This window comes from Hyaena hyaena, unplaced genomic scaffold (assembly GCF_003009895.1).
Source record: "Hyaena hyaena isolate Hyena2069 unplaced genomic scaffold, ASM300989v1 scaffold_46, whole genome shotgun sequence".
Lineage (NCBI taxonomy): Eukaryota > Metazoa > Chordata > Mammalia > Carnivora > Hyaenidae > Hyaena > Hyaena hyaena.
The window spans coordinates 3,225,621-3,244,030 of NW_024080678.1; the positions used below are offsets into that span (position 1 = coordinate 3,225,621).

The 18,410-nt window shown below is 48.0% G+C and overlaps 1 protein-coding gene across 2 annotated transcripts in view; it reads right to left on the reverse strand.

Moving 5' to 3' along the window:
* The window catches only part of BTBD11 (BTB domain containing 11), a 320,925-nt gene that overhangs the window by 43,123 nt on the left and 259,392 nt on the right, over positions 1-18,410 (reverse strand). Inside the window, exons 5-10 of one of the 2 annotated variants that reach the window (XM_039230474.1) lie at positions 8,105-8,270; positions 5,640-5,729; positions 3,612-3,713; positions 1,604-1,697; positions 1,352-1,487; positions 425-645 (exon numbers count right to left, since the gene is read on the reverse strand). In XM_039230474.1, the coding sequence (XP_039086405.1) occupies positions 425-645; positions 1,352-1,487; positions 1,604-1,697; positions 3,612-3,713; positions 5,640-5,729; positions 8,105-8,270 (809 nt within the window). The remainder of the gene's footprint in view (positions 1-424; positions 646-1,351; positions 1,488-1,603; positions 1,698-3,611; positions 3,714-5,639; positions 5,730-8,104; positions 8,271-18,410) is intronic. The other variant, XM_039230475.1, reaches the window with a different exon arrangement.

The following is an 18,410-nucleotide window of genomic DNA, read 5'->3' on the forward strand; positions in this document are numbered from 1 at the left end:
ATGATTTGGGTGCTCTCAGTCAGTGATTCCCCAACCGCTGGGAGCCATCTGGGATGATTGTTAAACATAAAGATTTCCGGCCTTTATCCATCCAGACCCTCAACAGCAGAGCCTCTGGGTGTAGGGCCTGGCAATCTGAATTCAGACAAGCTCCCAGGTGATCCCAAATCCTAAGTTCTCAGGGTCCAGAGTTTGGGAATCATGAGAAAATGACCTGAGGTCAGGCATTCGGGGCTAGAAGGATGATGCTGTCCTTGGAGACAGCATGGGCATGTGAGCCAGGAAGTGCTCCAACCAGCAGGTGAGAAATTCCCTGGGCGTGTGTGTGCATGTGTGTGTGTATGTGTGTGTGTGTGTGTGTGTGTGAGTCACCCAGCACTGGGCAGTGGTGCTGTGCCCAGTGGCAGAGGGCGCCCAGACTGACCTATGCTCCTGATATCAATTGTGACATCCACGTAGCCATGCTCAGCGCTGTGATACATGGCCTCCCTCAGGGCTCTCAGTTTGGCCTTGCTGTTGCGGCTGGCACACAGGGGAGGCGGGGCTGTCTCCGCCAGGTCAGTCCCCTCGGCCAGAATCTCCTCCAGGGACAGGATATCACTCTTCTCCTTCTCTGGCTGAGCGAGCAGTTTGCGGAACACATTCCTGTCAATCATAAACCCAGAGAGGAAGACACTCAGAGATGGAAGGGCTTTGCCGGGGCAGGGATGGGGTGTGGGCAGTGGGGACACCACTCGTGTGAGACAAGGGAATGTCAGGAACAGCTCTGGGGCGGTGGCTTCAGAGGCCTGACTGTGGGTGCCATGTTTTAGGGCTGTGTGGAGGAGATGGTGGAGCATGACTGGCGTTGTTTCCTTGAGGCCAACCTGGAGCGGCTAAGTGCTTTCCACAAGAAGGCTCTAGAACTGTGCTCTTTTAACCATCAGCCTGCACGGGGTCCCACAGTGGATTTGCTTTACATGGGGTTATGTGTAATAAAATTGGATGGGGTAAAACCCAAAGGCCATGTAGACAAGAAACAACCCAACACGAGGGGTTTTGTTATTTTTAAAATGGATCCTTGTCACTTCATGGCAGCTGACGTGCCGGGCTCTGACCAATGCTGGCATCTCGGTGAGGCGAAAAGCTGATCCGGGAAAGGACAAAGCAAGGTGGTCTGAGTGGATGCTCGCTGTGCAGGGTTGGCTCTGAGCAGAAAGCTGGCAGTGAAGGCCACTGTGGCCAGGCCTGGGGACTGGCCTGCCTCTGGGCCCCACATCCAGAGATGTAGTGGGTCTGGGGTAGGCCTGGGAATCTGCATTTTTAACAAGCACCGCTTGGGACCTTGTCGCTTTGGCCCATCCTAGCCTACCTGTGTCCGTGGGCTGCGGCCTGGCTGAAAGAGTTCATATCACCCTGGGGAGTTGTAGAAATTCCATTCCTGTACATGGTTCCTATCAGGGGGTCCGCACCACGCTCCAACAGCAAACTAACCAGCTCAAAATTTCCTGCAAGCCCAGAGAAGGGGGTTTTATAAGAGAATAAAACAAATACATGGTCACAGACGCAGTGAGGGCCAAGGTGGTGGAGACTCTTGGCTGGGATGAGACTCAGCAACTCGTACCTACGGCAGCTGCCAGCTGGAGGGGTGTTTCCGAGTAGTTCTCCTCCCCGTGCTCCACAGAACCTTCCACCTTGGCCCCGGCGTCCAGGAGCAGCTGCAGAGGAAGAGTGGCCATTGAGACGTTTAAAGACATGCGCTGTGAGGGCACGTCAGGAGAGCTGGTGGAAGTCAACAAGGTTCCAATGTTCCTGCCCTCCCTCTGGGTCACTGGCCATGTGCACAGGGTGAGGATAACTGTACCTCAGAGGATGAACTGATGGCCCCTCGAATCTACTAGAACCTCGGACTATCAAAGTATGGTCCATGGAAAAGTAGCATCAGCATCCCTTGGGAGCTTGTTCGAAATGCTGGCTCTCAGGGCCCACTCCAGACCAACTGAATGAGCATGTTTGCATTTCAGCAAGATCTCCAGGTGATTTGTATGTATATTAAAGTTTCTAGAAGTGCTGACTTAGAAGCTCATGGCACCAGAGTGCTGGAAGGCTCCCTTTTTGGGTTGGTTGCACAGAGCCTCAGAGAGAGCATTAGAGGGATCTCTTTAGAACCACAGAATCTTGAGTTCTGAAGGACTCAGGGGACCACCTGGGCCAACAAGGGCAAGAATGCCTTCTAGAACACTCTGGACAGCTCTGAGGATAGTTTAGCCAATGCTAAATTTCCTGGCCAGCAGTTAATAATCTGGCGACTCTGTCTGTGCCGGATCTCACTCTCAGTGAATGTGCTCTCAGGACCACTGATGGCAAATGGGGAGGGGCGAGCAAGCAATCTACCTTCTTTACTATGTATCCAGGGCTCCTGAAGGGCACAGCCAGGAGAGGGCTGCCTGCTGTCATTCCAGGACCTGTGTACCTGAAGTGAAGAGGTGGCCTGACTTCTATTTGGGTTGGCTTGGCTGCTCGCTGCTCCTATTCCTGATTTAAAGGCTTGGGGATGCCACTGCACTTTAAGGGTGGCATTTGTGTCCACTAGGCCACCTCCCAACCCCTTCTTTCTTATGTTCCTCTACCAAGAGCCAAGTGGGCATGACTTTCTACAGGCAGACGTTTCAGCTCTCAGCATAACACGTCATACACTCAACCTCCTGAAACATGACTTTGGATCTGTCCTATGGCGTCCCATGACTGAAAACAACCAAAGATTCCTGTAGATTTCCAACACTGCCTAATGGTTCCTGTAACAACACTTATTTCCTGCTCTGTAAACTTCTAAGAGGCCTGGAGCACAAAAAAGCAAGTATTCCTGATGTACCTAGAGCTCAGCACCATGAGGCCAGGTGTGGTAATGGACCTGGATGCGGAGTTCTTTTTTTCTGATGAAGTGAAGACCAAGTTTAAGATCTAGAATATACTGGATGGCTATTTGTTGAACACCAACTTTGCAAGAGCCAGAAAAAGTATAAGCAATACATACTTAAATGCCCAAAGGACCTCGGATGAGGACATCTCTCCGTACTTGGGGAGCCTTGGGGAGCTGTTTCAGAAGGCACATGCAAAGGCCCTACTCTAGACCCCTTGGATCAGATTCTCAGTAAGTAGAATCCAAGCAAGTGTCTTTTAGAATCATTCCCTTGGCAGCTTGGGGATGCTTCTTTCCGCTAGTTAGAAGCCACTAGATTCTACACAAACGCCAAGGTCACACCTCAGGGGAGATTCTAAGGTCTCGCACCAGCCAAGTCTTATGACTCATGTTGCGACAAGCAAAATGAACAAATCCACAAAATTGAAGCTCAGGCCCCACCCCCGAGCAACCAGGAACAACTTAGTAAGTTTGCCACTCTTATGTGTGAGGCTGCGTGTGGGTATGTGATCATTTCATATTGGTTAAGGCCAGGCCATATAGATCATTACATATGATATTTTCACTTATATGATATGAATGTGCTATATTTAATCGCAATTAACCAATATGAATCTCTTAGGGAATATGCATGCTGGGAAAGGTAACAGATTTGCATGATGGAAGAGGGTAAAATTAAGGGTCAGATGTGGATAGGGAAATACATTAATACCTGAACTACAGGAATATGTCCATGCAACACAGCAAAAGTCAGAGCCGTCCAATGGCGGGTCTCAGGGTGGACGGATGGATATTTATGAGGAGTACTGACAACCTATAAACAAATTGAAGTTATTTTCAAAATGTGACCTTCACAATATTTAGACTAGCAAATCTGACCTATCTGTGGCTGGGCACGTGGGCTAGAGATGTACAGAAGGACATTCTGGAAGTGCCTTGGGAAATGTTGGTGACAGTGGGGGAGTGACTTTTTGTTCTCTGTGCATCACAAGGTCTCCTTTGCTTCTTGTCGGAAGGGAACTCAACTGATGATCTCTGACCTCCTCTAAGGCGCCTTGAGAAGCTGTAATGGCAGCTGCCGCAAGCCAGCTCCCCAGGCTGCTCCTGTTTCTCCTTAAGGAAGAGTGGTGGTTCTGAGAGCCATAGGATGTCAGACAGCGTGAGATGCCATACCATTACATCCACACCTGTAGGGGAAATTCTCAGTAGCAGCAAACCCCAGGCAAGGGAAGGTCTGCTTTGAGCTTTCAAGCCAGGGAAGACCACTACCCCTCTGATGAGGTCACATTCCCATCTGGTCACAGCTCACCCTACCCTGTTCTCAGTTCACTGTTCTGCTGGCTTCCCAGTTGACAAGGACCCTCAGGCTCCTGGAAGGCTGGGCACAAAAGCTTTCCTGGACACACCATGAGTGAGCTGTATGAAACTGGTCCTTCAATATGGGGGTCTCAATACACTCAAGGCCAAAAGAGAGGCAGTAGAGACGCGGAAAGCTGGGGTCCTACAGCACTAGCACCCACACATGGCTTTTCTCCCAAACACCCCTGGGACCATATAGCCATAATGTCTGATTCATTCAGAGCAGCCGAATTCACTCAGGGCAGGTCTTGAGCTGGCTAGGAGCCATGGGATGGGCTAGAGAGGACCAGAGAAACCCACTGGGACCCAAAGATGAGGAGCCCTTGCAGGGCTCTGCACAGTGTTGGGGAATTCATAACAGGCAAGAAAATCCCCAGTACTTGAAACTTATAGGATCCCAAATGGTCTGGATGCAAAACTAGGTCTATTGTCTGTTTTCCTCAGATGAATATGAAACTCACTAATTAAAAAAAGCACAGTACTCAGACTACAAGAACATCTAATTCTGAACTAAAAAAGTTTTATAGGGTTGCTGAGTTAGGATTGCAGCATGCCAGCCTTCTGAGCCTCTGGGGCTGCCAGCTGCTGGCTGCCAGAAAGACAGGACAGGATGTGGTCAAAAAGCGTGATTTCACCTATCACACGCCTCATGGTATGTGTGCGAACCCGTATCGACTGAGTCCCGAACTTATGCTAGGTCCTCTTTGTGTTCATTTCTTCTAGCAACTCTTTGAGATGGGTGTGATTATTCTCCCCCTGTGGCGGACGGGGACGCCAAGGCTCAAAAAGGTTAAGCCACCTGCCCCAGCACAAAAGCAAGTTATTAAGACGCAGCAGTTTCAGAATTTGAGCCCAAGCATCAAATTCTAAAGCCTGCGGGGATGCACTTCCCACGGATATGTACACCACACTGCCTCAAGGAATCTTTGCGATTAGCTTAGGACCTGGGGCTTCAACTCAGCCAACAGGTGAACTAATCGGGATTTGGTTGGGAGGGTGCAGGATCTGGGAGAGATACACCTCAGGTCAGGGTACATGGAGCCTTAGGCAGAGAGAAAGGCTGATGGCTCAGGAGAGAGCTCCCTGCCCCATCCCAGAAAAAATGGGTCAGTAATAAGAATCAGACTCAGTTCAGCTGAGATAAGGGAACGCTGGTTCAAGCTTCAATGGTTGTTTTTAAATGAAACAAACACGTGGGCAGCTCCTTGGGATTTGGTTGGGCTGGGGCCTCGAGATGGACGAAATGCACCAGTTGGTCTGACCTACTTGCTGGACCGAATGCCCCTGTGGGGGCTCTCAGGAGAAAAAGCCCCTCTCTCTTTGCTGATTTCCCCCAGGGGGCTGCCAGGCCCAGGGGCCCTGCAGCCTTCTGCACCCTCACCTCGACATTCAGGTCAGCTCCGGCATCCAGCAGCATCTGAACCATCGCCTCGTCCCCACGGACGCAGGCATACATCAGGGGGGTCATGCCCTGCGGTGGGTTAAAAACCAGAGAACGGAGAAGGTTTACAAGGTAGCTGTGTCACTGGACAATAACGAACAGAAAATCCTACTTGTGTGTAGGTGGCTATGTTTGTACTCAAAATCCAGCATTAAAAAAAAAAATAAATGTGCCGCCCCCTATGGCTCATGAGGTCACAATCCCCCATATTTTGAAATGGAGGCCAAGAAAAAAAAAAGGGTGGAGGATTGCCTTTTTCGCAATTATCTTTGCTTAAGTTGGAGTATTTTCATTTGTCTGTCTTAAGGTGCAACAGACCTAAGGGCGTTTGCTAAAACAAGTGGCTGATTTCAACTTACAGGTCTTAGGAACTTTCTGGAGTCTGTGATATCAGCCCTAAGTTATCTAATTCATAAACACTGTTTCCTTGACATTTTCTCTTTCACAATATAATAAGTATCATCTTTGCTCTGCAGAGCTGCTGGTCAGTGTCAAAGGAAATTGAATGCCTCTGAGCATGCCCCTCCTCCCCCGATGTCTGGTTTATCATTTACAAGCAAAAGGCAAGTGAATGAGGAATGGTTTTTAGGAATTCCATACTTGCCGGTGACTCCTGCTTATTCTGAAGTTCAACAACCAACAGAAGGAAGGGGTGGAGTTTTCAATAAACAGTGTTGAGAAGGTGGCTATTTGGGAAAATGTGCAAGTTAGAGACTTGTCTCATACTATCTAACTGGATCGTTTCTAGGCGTAAAAGTAATGGAAGAAGTCATGAAGGAAAAAAGCGTTGGTGTTGAGGACATAAAACTGAAAACATTATAAACAAAATTGAAAGGTAAGCAATAAACTGAGACATGTCCATCATAGTATAAGAAAGGGTTATATGCCTAATATGTAAAGAGCTCTTCTAAATTAAGAACACAATACAGCTGCAGTGAAAAATGGCAAAATATAAGTAAAACATTAATAGGGAGGGGCACCTGGATGGCTTAGTCGGTTAGGCGTCTGACTTCGGCTCAGGTCATGATCTCACGGTTCATGGGTTCGAGCCCCGTGTCAGGCTCTGTGCTGACAGCTCAGAGCCTGGAGCCCGCTCCAGATTCTGTGTCTCCCCCTCACTCTGCCCCTCCCCAACTTATGCTCTGTCTCTGTCTCTCAAAAAGGAATAAACGTTAAAAAAATTTTTTGAAAAGGTTAATAGGGAAACACATATGTTGTTGGAGGGTGTGTACAAGGGAACAAAGTCTCTGGGAAAGTCATTTGAGATTGAGAACCTTCAGAAAGGTTGGTGTGTGTGAGCCACTACGTCCACTTTTAAGAATTTCCCTAACGATGAACATCGCATAACATACAGGGTTGTAGAGTCACTATGTCGTATACCGGAAACTACTATGTCAACTACACTTCAATTAAAAAAAAAAAATCCCTGATGAAAAAAACATTCCCTAATGAAATAATCAGGGATTTGAACAAAGACTTGCGTAAATATGTTTAACTCAGCATATTGACGTAAGTAGTTAGAAACAACCTAAATATCCAACAACTGAGGTATGGTTAACTGAACAAATAATATGACCATTTTATGGCCATTAAAAGTGATTTAAAAAATCATATTTAATGATATTGCAAAGTACCTTTAATATAAATTATTGAAAAACGCAAGATATTATAAATCTCTGTTTAAAAAAATGTGTGTGTATGTGTGTTAGGAATCCTTGTTGCTGAAGAACATTCTTAGCTGCTATTCCTTCGCTGGAACTCGCTGCATGAGCTGCCCGTATGAGAAACAGTTCCATCTGTCCCTGGTGCCTTTCCATCTGGGGCTCACATTGAAAACTGCTGTTTGTCTTCTCTGTCCGTGACACCTTCTCCCACATGGTGTCTCCTTGACTGGTAGATGCATGAGCTTCTCACTGCACCTCAGTTTCAGGGACTTGGGGGAGAGCTGCCTATATCTCTGAGGTGGCTCCCAGGGTTCCCAGAATGACTTTTGTGTATCTCAAACATACCCTGAAAGTTTGGTAAAAATACTCCTGGAGTTGTTCTGTGATGCAGTAACAGACAGGCAGGCAGAGAACTAATTTTAACCATGCTGAAAAAAGGACTCAAGGGACGCATACTAAATATAAATGATGGCTATCTGGGTGATGGCATTATTTCCCTTCTGGAATAGGCCTATTTTCTCAATTTTCCATTTCAGCTGCAATATCATGTGCAATTTCTATAAAGATGAACAAGGATATTTTTATATTTTAAAAATGAAAACTAACTCAAAAAAATAAAATAAAAATCACCCCCAGTCACCAGTAGGGGGAGCATGTGTCCAGTGCCTGGTGTTTCCATCTTGAGGGGCAGCGCACCTGGAGGAGGGTAGAAGGGTTGCCTGTTCAGAGCCGGACCCTTACCTGTTCGCTCATGGTGTTGATCCCATCCGGCCCCAGGAGAGACACCGCCTGCTTCACCAGGTCCGTCCGCCCACAGTTCAGCATCCGGAAACCCAGGTCCTGCTTAAATTTGGCTTCGATGGCCACTGCATCCAGCTTCCGAGAAGCACAAAAGCAGTCGTCGGCCCTAAGGAAGGGAGAGATAGATGATCAGTTGGGTGCAGTGGCTTCCCAAGGTGGTCCTTGAGGACCAATGAGAGTTCGAAAGCACCGAGGATCCTTTGCCTTTGTTTTTCATGTCAACTGCCTCTTCCTAGGCTCCAATTAAAATATGGATGTCTTGATCCTTGTCCTTTATAACTGCTGCTGATCTGTCTTCTTCTGTGCTTCCACTGCATACTGCGCTAAGTATGGTGACAGCTAATATTTACTGTTTACTGTGGGCTAGGCGCTCTGCTAAACTCTTTACACGAATCAGTTTGTTCAATCCCCACACAAGCTCAAAAGGCAAGTACTATCATTACCCCTCTTTTAACCCTGGGGAAACAGACATAGATAAAGGAGTCACCCCGAGCGACAAAGCCAACAAGCTGGAGTAAACGCTTTCCCAGAACCTCCTTTTATCCCCTCCCCTTGCTGATTCAGAGGGTAGAAACTGAGGAAGGAGCCAGGGGTTCAGAATTCCTGGTTCCATTGCTGCTTCTCCCTAAGTCAGTTGGTAGCATAAGGAAAGGTTAAGTTTGTGAGGGAACTACCTTCTTTTTTATCATTGGAGGGAGATGAGAGGGGCTATTGTTCCAGCAAGTTTATGGCACTGAGGCTAAGCTGGGGGAGAGCATGTGAGGGGTGAAGCCCAAAGGGAGCTTCAGGAAGTGGGCGGGATGGGTGTGTGCTTGGCTCTTCGTTGAGTTTCTGATATATCATTCATCTCTTTGGGCAGAAGGCTCTTCTGAAATAGAAACCAAGCTGTAAGAGATACAAGGGAGACCCTATAGGAGACCATAAGAATTTGCTTCTGGCCTCCAGGGGGAGCTGGTACAGTGAAGATAGAAACCAGAGTAAAAGACTGGAAGCCTGGTGTTGATGTGGGGTCTAATCTGCATGCACCCCTCAGTATCTGAGGGTTGGGCTAGGCCTTCAACAGCCTATGTGTATGAGCACAGTTGACCAGGATCCCTGGACTCCGGGGTTAAGACCTTTTCATGGCAGGCAGGGGAGCCAAGACCACCCAACACTGTCAGAGGGTTTTTTGGGGAAGCCTGAGGGCTCCCCAGGTGGTGGGGGGAGGACTGAAGGACCCTGGGCCTCAGCATCCAAGATGCGAGCCTCTAGGGCACAGAGTGGAGCTATGCCATGACCCATGGTACATAGCGCTTTGGACTTGGGAGTCTTACAGCGAGGGTTGTGAGATTTAGCAAATCAAAGTACTGTAGCAAATGCTGTATGGAACAAACCTACACGAAAACACTCTACTGCTTATCTGAAATTGAAATTAAACTTTTTTTTTATTTGGGAAAGGGCAGAGCCACCTGCCATGATGTGAAAAGAGCCTGAGGAGAGACCATGGACCCCAGCATCTCCAGAGTCAGAGGACACACCCCTGGTGTGGCGGCGAGCTTCATCTGAGTTCCCTAAAAAAATGGTTAAGGAAGAAGCTTCAGGCCAAATGGACAGGACAGATCAAAGAGGGTGAGGAAAAGGTCCTGGGGCATACAACAGAGGCTCTGGAGAGGGAAAGGTGGGGGTCTGCAGGTGTTGTGTTGTGTCTCGAGCCTTGATTGGGTGGGGTGCATGGGCAGATCTTGGGAAGATCATCAGATTTGACTAATTGTAAGGAAAACTTTTCTAACAGACCATTATCTAGTTCAGGAAGAGGTTGGCTCGTGAAATCAAGAGCCTGCTTCTTAAGAGCAAAGATGCTATGAGTTGTCATTGTCAGTGAATTGGCAATTTCCTCTCTCCTGTCTAAGTCCCTTCTGCTATCCTACATGCTTGACTGATTCTCTCAAATAAGCTTTTTCTTTCCTTTTCTTTTTTTTTTCCCCTGGAGTCAGGCTGAATTCCATGTGACTGGCTAAATCTAACTGAGCACCTACTGTGTGGGGGCAGCACGGCAGGGGGCGAGGAGGAGGAAGACACAGACTCCACCCCGTGTTCCCTGAGCGCCCAGACTCATAAACCAGTAATTCCAAAAACATCAGGACAATTGTTTACCAGCTACAGAGGTCCTCGATTCTAATTAGAAAGAGACAAATGGCAAGAAAATTACTGTAGCTAAGATGATGATAATTGTTATTATAGGAAGCTAACGTCTACTGAATTCTTGCTTTTAAAATCTAAGCTCTTTCCAAGTATTAAGTCATGGAATCATCACAACAAGCCCAAGACATAGGGGCCCCATTCTAGAGATGAGGGACCTGCCCAAGGCACAGAGCTGGTAAGCAGTGAGCTGGGACTTGACCGGGGGATGTGATACCCTAGCCTGACCCTGCTCAGTGGGACCTGGCACGTCTCCATCATGCTGGCGTGACCACATGCAGAAGTGCCTTCTTTTTTTTTAATGTTTGTTTATTTTTGAGAGAGAGAGAGAGAGAGCACAAGTGGGAGAGGGGCAGAGAAAGAGAGGGAGACACAGAATCCGAAGCAGGCTCCAGGCTCCAAGCTGTCAGTGCAGAGCCCAACACGGGACTCAAACCCACGAACTGCAAGATCATGAGCTGAGCTGAAGTTGGACATTTATCCGACTGAGCCACCCAGGCGCCCCTATACAACTGCCTTTCTGAGGGCACCTCCTGGATGTCTCCCAGGGCCCTCATATTTAGTATGTCCAAAACGCAACTTTTTCTTTTTTCTTTTTAAATAGTTTATTGTCAAGTTATTTTTTAAAATTTTTTAAAAAATAGCTTATTGTCAAGTTCAAAACGCAACTTTTTCTTAACACATCCACCATCACCCTCCAAACTTGTCCCCCAGTCATCCTGTCTCCATGAATGGCACCACTATCCGCCCATGTGCTCAGGCCGGAGCTTTCTCCCACGCTCACGTCCATTCCATCAGCTGTTGATTTTGCCACCCGAATCCCAAATCCACCCACTGCCCTCCAGCTCCACAGCCCATACACTGGTTCCAAACACCAGCCTCTCTTGTCTAGTAGTGCAGTGGCCTCCTCACTGGTCTGTCACTTCTACTTTTCTCCGTCCAAACCAGTCTCTTACACAAGGTAAGACGGAGCTTAAAATGTAAATAAAACTGTCCTGCCTCTGCTTAAATAAGACCTTCCAGTGCCTTCCCCTGTACTGAGAACAGAATCCAGCTTCCCCAGGATGGCCCGCAGGACTCTGCAGGGGTGGGGCCCGTGCAGGGGTGGGGGCCCACCCTTCACCCCTCACCCGGCTCTCCCACCCTTCCCACCCCTCTCCTGACTTGAAGACTTTATTCTTGCCCTTCCCCCTCCTGGCTCTTTGTGGGGCTGGCTCCTTCTCACCCCTCAAATATGAGCTTGAATGTCATGTCCAATCTTCTATAAAAGAGGGCACACCCTTTCCTGTCTTTACGTGCCCCATCCCCGGCCAATTTCATCCTTCCTTTTGTTAGCACCTTTTACAATCTGTGACTATTCATTCTTTCTATCTATCTATCTATCTATCTATCTATCTATCTATCATCTATCTATGTACTATCATCTATCTATCAATCATCCATCTATCTATGTATCAATCTGTGACTATTCATTCTTTCTATCTATCTGTCTATCTATCTATCTATCATCTATCTATCTATCTATCTATCTATCTATCTATCATCTATCAATCATCCATCTATCTATGTATCTATCTATCTTCTTAAAAACTTTGTTTTCTCCCTGAGGCTGTCAGCCACCTGGAGGCAGGACCACATCCACCTTGTGCCTGTGTTATGGGCCTGAAGCACGTGGTATTAACTGAGAGGTAAGCCATGCACGACCTGCCATTTATTCATGAGAGCAGGCCTCAGGAAACACCTGTTTTTCAAGAATTCCTCAGTCATACAAAGTAAGTAATGACTCTGGTTACTGAATTCTACTGGCTAAAGCAGGTAGGAAACATTTTCTATAAAGGTTTCTGTTCAACTGGTCTGTTAGAAAATTTAACTCTGCCAAATTTAAATTCCTGGAGCATTCCTGTAAACACGACTCAGAGCTCGATTTACTGTCTCTGGAAAGTCTGGGAAGGGTCTGCCATCAAAGCCCTATAGATCCCACTCTGTCTTCCTAAGTGTGGGACTTATTTATGCAGAAATCTATTAAGCCGGTCACCCCTGGGCTTCACCAGAAGGTGCTCGCTCAACTCTGTGGTTTTCCCTTTCAGTGGCTTTCAACGATGCTATAAAAAAAATCTGATCAATTTAAGTAAGAGGTTAGCTACCGAGGTAGTAAATTTCTCTGATTTCTCAAGGGCCCTGGGCCCAAGAGATTGGCTCAGTATTTCCACCACTTCAAGAATGGGACTTCAGAAAGATGTTTTCCAGGAAGCCCGCAGGCCTGAGCACACACACAGCAACTAATCAGGTTTTCTCCCGTAGGAAGGAGTTGGCATTGAGGCAGAATGTTGATTCGTTCTGCTGATCTCTTGATGCACTCCCAGTGACGAATGGGAGCTGGTGAAGCCTCAGACGCATTTTACTCACATATTAATTTTTAAAGCTAGGATACACAGTAGTAGTGAGCATGAACTCTGGTTCAAGGTCTGCTATTTAACAGCTGTGTGATCTTGGGGCAAATCGCTTAACCTCTCTGTTTTTGTTTTTTCCTCTCTAAAATGAGTTTAGTAATAATACTTTCCTCAAAGGATTTTGGGTGTGGATTAAATGAGATAAGCCACGTACAGAGCTTAGAAGGAAACAGAGCTTGGCACGTGGCCCTCGGCCCTCGTTAAATGTTAAGAGATCTCATATCACAATCCTTATTGCAAGTCACCAAGCAAGGTGCATACTGGAGGGAACACACTGAATTTGGAAGAAGCAAATACAGAGACTCGGAGACTGAAGAACTCTGTAATAACAGCGCTTCTTAAGGTCTCAAATTAGACACCGTATCTAACCAGTTCCACCAGATTAAAGGCAGACCTTCTCCCAGTGGGGAAACGCTGGCCCCCAGAGAGGCTGCCATCCCCAGCGAGGTTTTGCAGGCAAGATGTAAGGGAAGAAAGGGGGAATGGGGGCCACGCTTGATGAAAGCACAGTTTCTGGAATAATTCAACAAGCAGGAAATGGCAGAGCAGAGCCACTCAGGAGGCTGTGGGCCTGCCCGGGCAGGCTCCTGGCCCCTCTCTTCTCCCCCACCCACTGGACGAACCCTGATCCCGTGGGTGCTACAAAGTGCCGGCAGTTCCCAGGCTCCCTGAGCTCTGACTCTGGGCTAACTCTAGGAAGCCTGTCCCCAAGGGTGTGGGCTCGGAAGCATGACTGCCTGAGTTTGTCACCTGGCTCTACCCTCCCTAACCTGTGTTTATCCTGTGCACCTAACACTGCACAGGTAACTTCACTTCATTCCATTTTCTCACCTATAAAATGGAGACACTAACATTTATACACATTTTACTGATTTAATAAATACTTACTAGTTCTTACCGTGTACCAGACTTATTATAAGCTTAAAAAAAAAAAAAAAGAACATGTTTAAATCTCACAGCAACCCTGTGAGGAAGGCAATATTGTTATTTATCTACTTTATAGACAAGGAAAAACGGGGCACAGAGAGGTTAATTAACTTGCTCATTGTCACACAGCTAATAAGTAGGAGTCAGGGTTTCAAGCCAGGCAGTCTGGCTCCGGAGTCTGTCCCAACAACCAGTCTGTACAGCTCAGTTCTTAGCACTGTGCTGGCCATCACAGGGCATCCATGTGGAACCTCAAAGGCCCAAACAGTCCTCACAGGCATGACCTTCCCTCATCAGTAATAAAGAAGCCACCCTTTATTGCAGAGCGCACTCTAGGTGTTCAATTCCTCCCACTTCAACTGACCTCTCCTTGAAGGTGTTATCATTACTGACAAGGAAACGGAGGCACAGGGCTGAGTGCTCGACACCAAAGCCCATCTCCTGTGGGGCAGGCAGAACCCAGTGCTCACAGAGTTCACATCCCTTTGTGCTTCATACCTGATACCTGGACAGGTAGCTTAACTTCTCTGGGCCTGTTTCCCCATCTGCAAGGATGATGGGATGATAACAAGAGCACTTCTGTCTCCAGCTCTGATGAGGATTAAGAGATCAAACTTTTGAGGGCCTCCTGGGGGGCTCAGTCAGTTAAGTGTCCGACTTCGGCTCAGGTCATGATCTCAGGTTCGTGGGTTCGAGTCCCGCTTCGGGCTCTGTGCTGACAGCTCAGAGCCTGGAGCCTGTTTGGGATTGTGTGTCTCCCTCTCTCCCTGACCCTTCCCTGCTCACACTGTCTCTCTCTCTCTCTCTCAGAAATAAATTTAAAAAAAACAACAAAACTTTTGAACCACTCAGCGCAGTTGTGATGATAATACTCAGTACTGTACCACTATTTTGTAATTGTAGGTCCTCTTTCCAGGGATGTCATCAGGCCATCTGGAAGGCCCCCACCTCCCCATCTCCAGCCCCACGTGTCTCTAGTGCTTCCAGCGGCCATGGAGCCCAGCGCCTCTGAGCCTGGGCCTCACTGCGGCCCTGCTGACAGAACCTGAGACAGCTCTGCCATGGCTCCCGTGGCTTCTCACTTCCCCTTCCGGGTTTTTGTTCCTGTTCATCTGGGTCTTACGTGTAGGCTGGCGACCTCGGACAGAGCAACCGCCCAGGCCCTCCTCAGAGGCAGTGGCCAGAGGTCAGCCTGGGGGGGGGGGGGAAGGGTGTGTGTGAGGGGTGGAGCCATATTGCCCCGCTCCCAGGGAAGATGCCAGTGCCCACCATGGCAGGGCACAGGCGCAGGCGTGCGCCACTGTGGGGAGGACTCTGGGAGGATGTAGCCGCCCCCCCACCCCCCAGCCTCCCTGGCCCCAGGACCCGTGATTTGGTGTATAGTATGGTTCTCAAGGGCTGGAGAACACATCAGTGGCCTTGGAACAGACGAAAGATATTAACAGCAGTCAGAGAAATAGTGAAGATTTACAGTTTTCCTAACACTCTCTAGTTAATTCTAATAATGGCATTTATAGGTAGCTTTCCCTGTGCTAAACATTTCCCATGTAATGGCTCACCTCATCCTCAAGATAACCCAATGGACTAGGCACTGTTCTCTTTATTTTACAGATAAAAAACCCAAGGCATGGAGGTTCTGTTACTTGCCAAAGTCACACAGCTCGTAGGTGGTAAAGCTGGCACTCGACCCTGTGGGTCTGACTCCTGAGCCTACGCTTGCATTCTGCTTAAACCCCCGCAGGAACCCCAATAGCAGGAGTCTGTACCCCCATTTTACTGATGACGAAGTAGAGACCAAGAGGAGTTAAGTATCCTGTCCTAAAGTCACTTGCCTCATTCCACGTCCATTTCAAGCCAGACCGGTCTCATCTCAATGCCAGACTTGTGTGTGATCTCCCACATTCTGTTGCAGCCGAATTCCACAGAATCCGACATTAAGGAGTGCCTACCGTGTGCCACACGTTGGGGGATCCAGAGAGCCCGCTAGGATGAGATAAGAGACTCGGAGACTTGGAGAAATGCCATGATTCACTCATTTCCATGTACTGTTCACTGAATGCCAGCGACAGGCAGGTACCTGGTTAGGTGCTGGGGTCCCGCAGCAGGCGAGCTGGACCGAGCCCTGCCTTCTCATTCTGTGCGGACAGAAGGATATTGAGCAAGTTGTTGGCTCCACTGGTGACCATGTATTTGAAAATGGAGGTGTCTTGGGAGAAAAATGAGAACATAACCCTAACTCAGAGTAGTAGCTGAGATAGAGTCGCCGGCCTTCCATGTCCCTCAGGGGGATGCCAGAGAGATTTATGATGTCGAGAAGGAGACAGCAGTGCTGATTTCATTATCTGGATCCTCAGGAACTCACTGAAGGGTGGCAGAGACAACTAGTGATGTTGATGTATATGCCAATATAGCCTATTTCCTGGCTGCATAGCCTCGGGCAAGATCCCCCATCTCTCTCTGGCCCTCCATTTCCGCATCTATAAGATGGAGAGAGCCATACATGAGTTCAGGCTTTGCGAGGAATAAGTGAGACAGTGCATCTAAACCAATTTGGCCTATTCCGGAGGTCCTGTTTGAATATAGACCCATGGCTAGAGGATGTGGGATGTGGAATACTGACACAGACTATGAATTTCTAGAAGATGTGGATATACGTCAGCTATCTCAAACGCAGCACACACATTACAGATGGTCAACACCCCTAGTACCTCAACAGGAACTAGGGTAATGTGTTGGCTATGAAATAACATGTAAACCAGGCATGGATGGAAAACAGGGTTAATCTCAGGCACCAACTCTGATTCGCTAATGTGGGTGGTTGGAGTATGGTGTTAAGGGGGGATTCTGAGGCCACGTCAAGGCTTAGCCAGGAAAGAGGGGCACAGAACAGTTCTGGAAGCAACTGGTAAGGCAGGAATAGGGCCAAGATAAAGGCTCAGATGAATCTGGCTTTTTAAAAAAAAATGTTTTATTTATTTTTGAGAGAGAGACAGTGTGAGCAGGGGAGGATCAGAGAGAGGGAGACACAGAATCCAAAGCAGGCTCCAGGCTCTGAGCTGTCAGCACAGAGCCCTACGCGGGGCTCGAACCCACAAACCATGAGATCATGACCTGAGCCAAAGTTGGACGCTTAACTGACTGAGCCACCCAAGCACCCCTGAATGTGGTTTTAAGTCATGGTTGTGCCTCCCATCAGGTGTGTGACTTTGGATAAATCCCATTTCCTTCAATAGCTTCGGTTTCCTTATCCATAAAATGGGGATGTTAGGCTAGTCAAGCTTTCGGGTGCCTCCAAACATGGACATTCTCTGCATTTATCCCATGTTTTCTGGTGCTCATGTACCATCCCTTACTATGCAACAGCTTTCCTCCCTTGCTCCCTCCCAACATTTTATCTTCTCTGTTTTTGCTCTTATTTCATGCAGACACTTATTCATGGCCAGGGGGATCATCTGGGAAAGAAATGGGTGGCAATGTGCACTGTCTTCCAGCATCCATTCTCCACCCCTCCTTTTAAGTAAGCATCTCTGCCCTCACTGAGTTTTGGCATGGCACATGGCTGCCCAGTTAGAAATTATATTTCCCCTTGTGGCCAGTGACAGCCATCTGACTAAGTGCTATTTCTGCTTCCCCAGCTGATCAACAGACTTGCCAATGTCCTAGCTCTGACTGTGTAGGTGAACCCAACGCACTAAGGCAGAGCTGGCAAAGTTTTTCTTACCCTCCTTCCCTCCCTCCCTCCCTTCCTTCCTTCCTTCCTTCCTTCTTTCCTTCCTCCCTCCCTCCCTCCCTCCCTTCCTTGTTTCTTTGTTTTGGGAAGGACAGAGACAGTGTGAGTAGGGGAAGGGCAGAGAGAAAGAGAAGACACAGAATCCCCATAAGGCTCCATGCTGCCAGTACAGAGCCCAATGTGGAGCCTGAACTCATGAAACTGTGATATCATGACCCGAGCCAAAACCAAGAGTCAGATGCTTAACCAACTGAGCCACCCAGGTGCCCCAAGTTGGCAAAGTTTGCTTAATGAGTGAGGTAGTTGCTATTTTAGGCCTTAGGATAGATGGTGTCTGTTTAGGACTATTCAGGTCTGCTGCTGGGGCTTGAGGACAGCCAGAGGCAACTGGTAAGTAAACAGGGATGACTGTGTTCCCATAAACTTTTATTAAAAAAAACACACCAGGCTGACTCATGGGCCATATTGTGCTGACACTTGCTTAAAGAGATTGCAGAGCAACAAGATGGAAGGAATTTGGGTCTTCAGGGGGATCCTGTGGTGCACAGGTGCTCCATGAGCTTGCACTGGCTGATCTATTACACGATGGAGAAATAAACATCTATTTCAGTTAAGCCACGGTACTTTGAGATACTCTTGTCACCTAACTAATACAGGAGCTAAGAAAGTAACTGCCCCTTATGGCTACTCTCCTAATACATCGGAATGGAAATACACCTTTCTTAGAATTTAAAGAGCCAGACTGGGCTGCTTTCTCCTATTTCCTAATTTCTGTGTCTCCAGATAAGAATATAAGAGTCTGGGGGTGCCTGGGTGGCTTAGTCGGTTAAGCGTCCGGCTTTCGCTTAGGTCATGATCTCGTGGTTCGTGGGTTCGAGCCCCGTGTCGGGCTCTGTGCTGACTGCCAGCTCGGAGCCTGGAGCCTGCTTCGGAGTCTGTGTCTCCCTCTCTCTCTGACCCT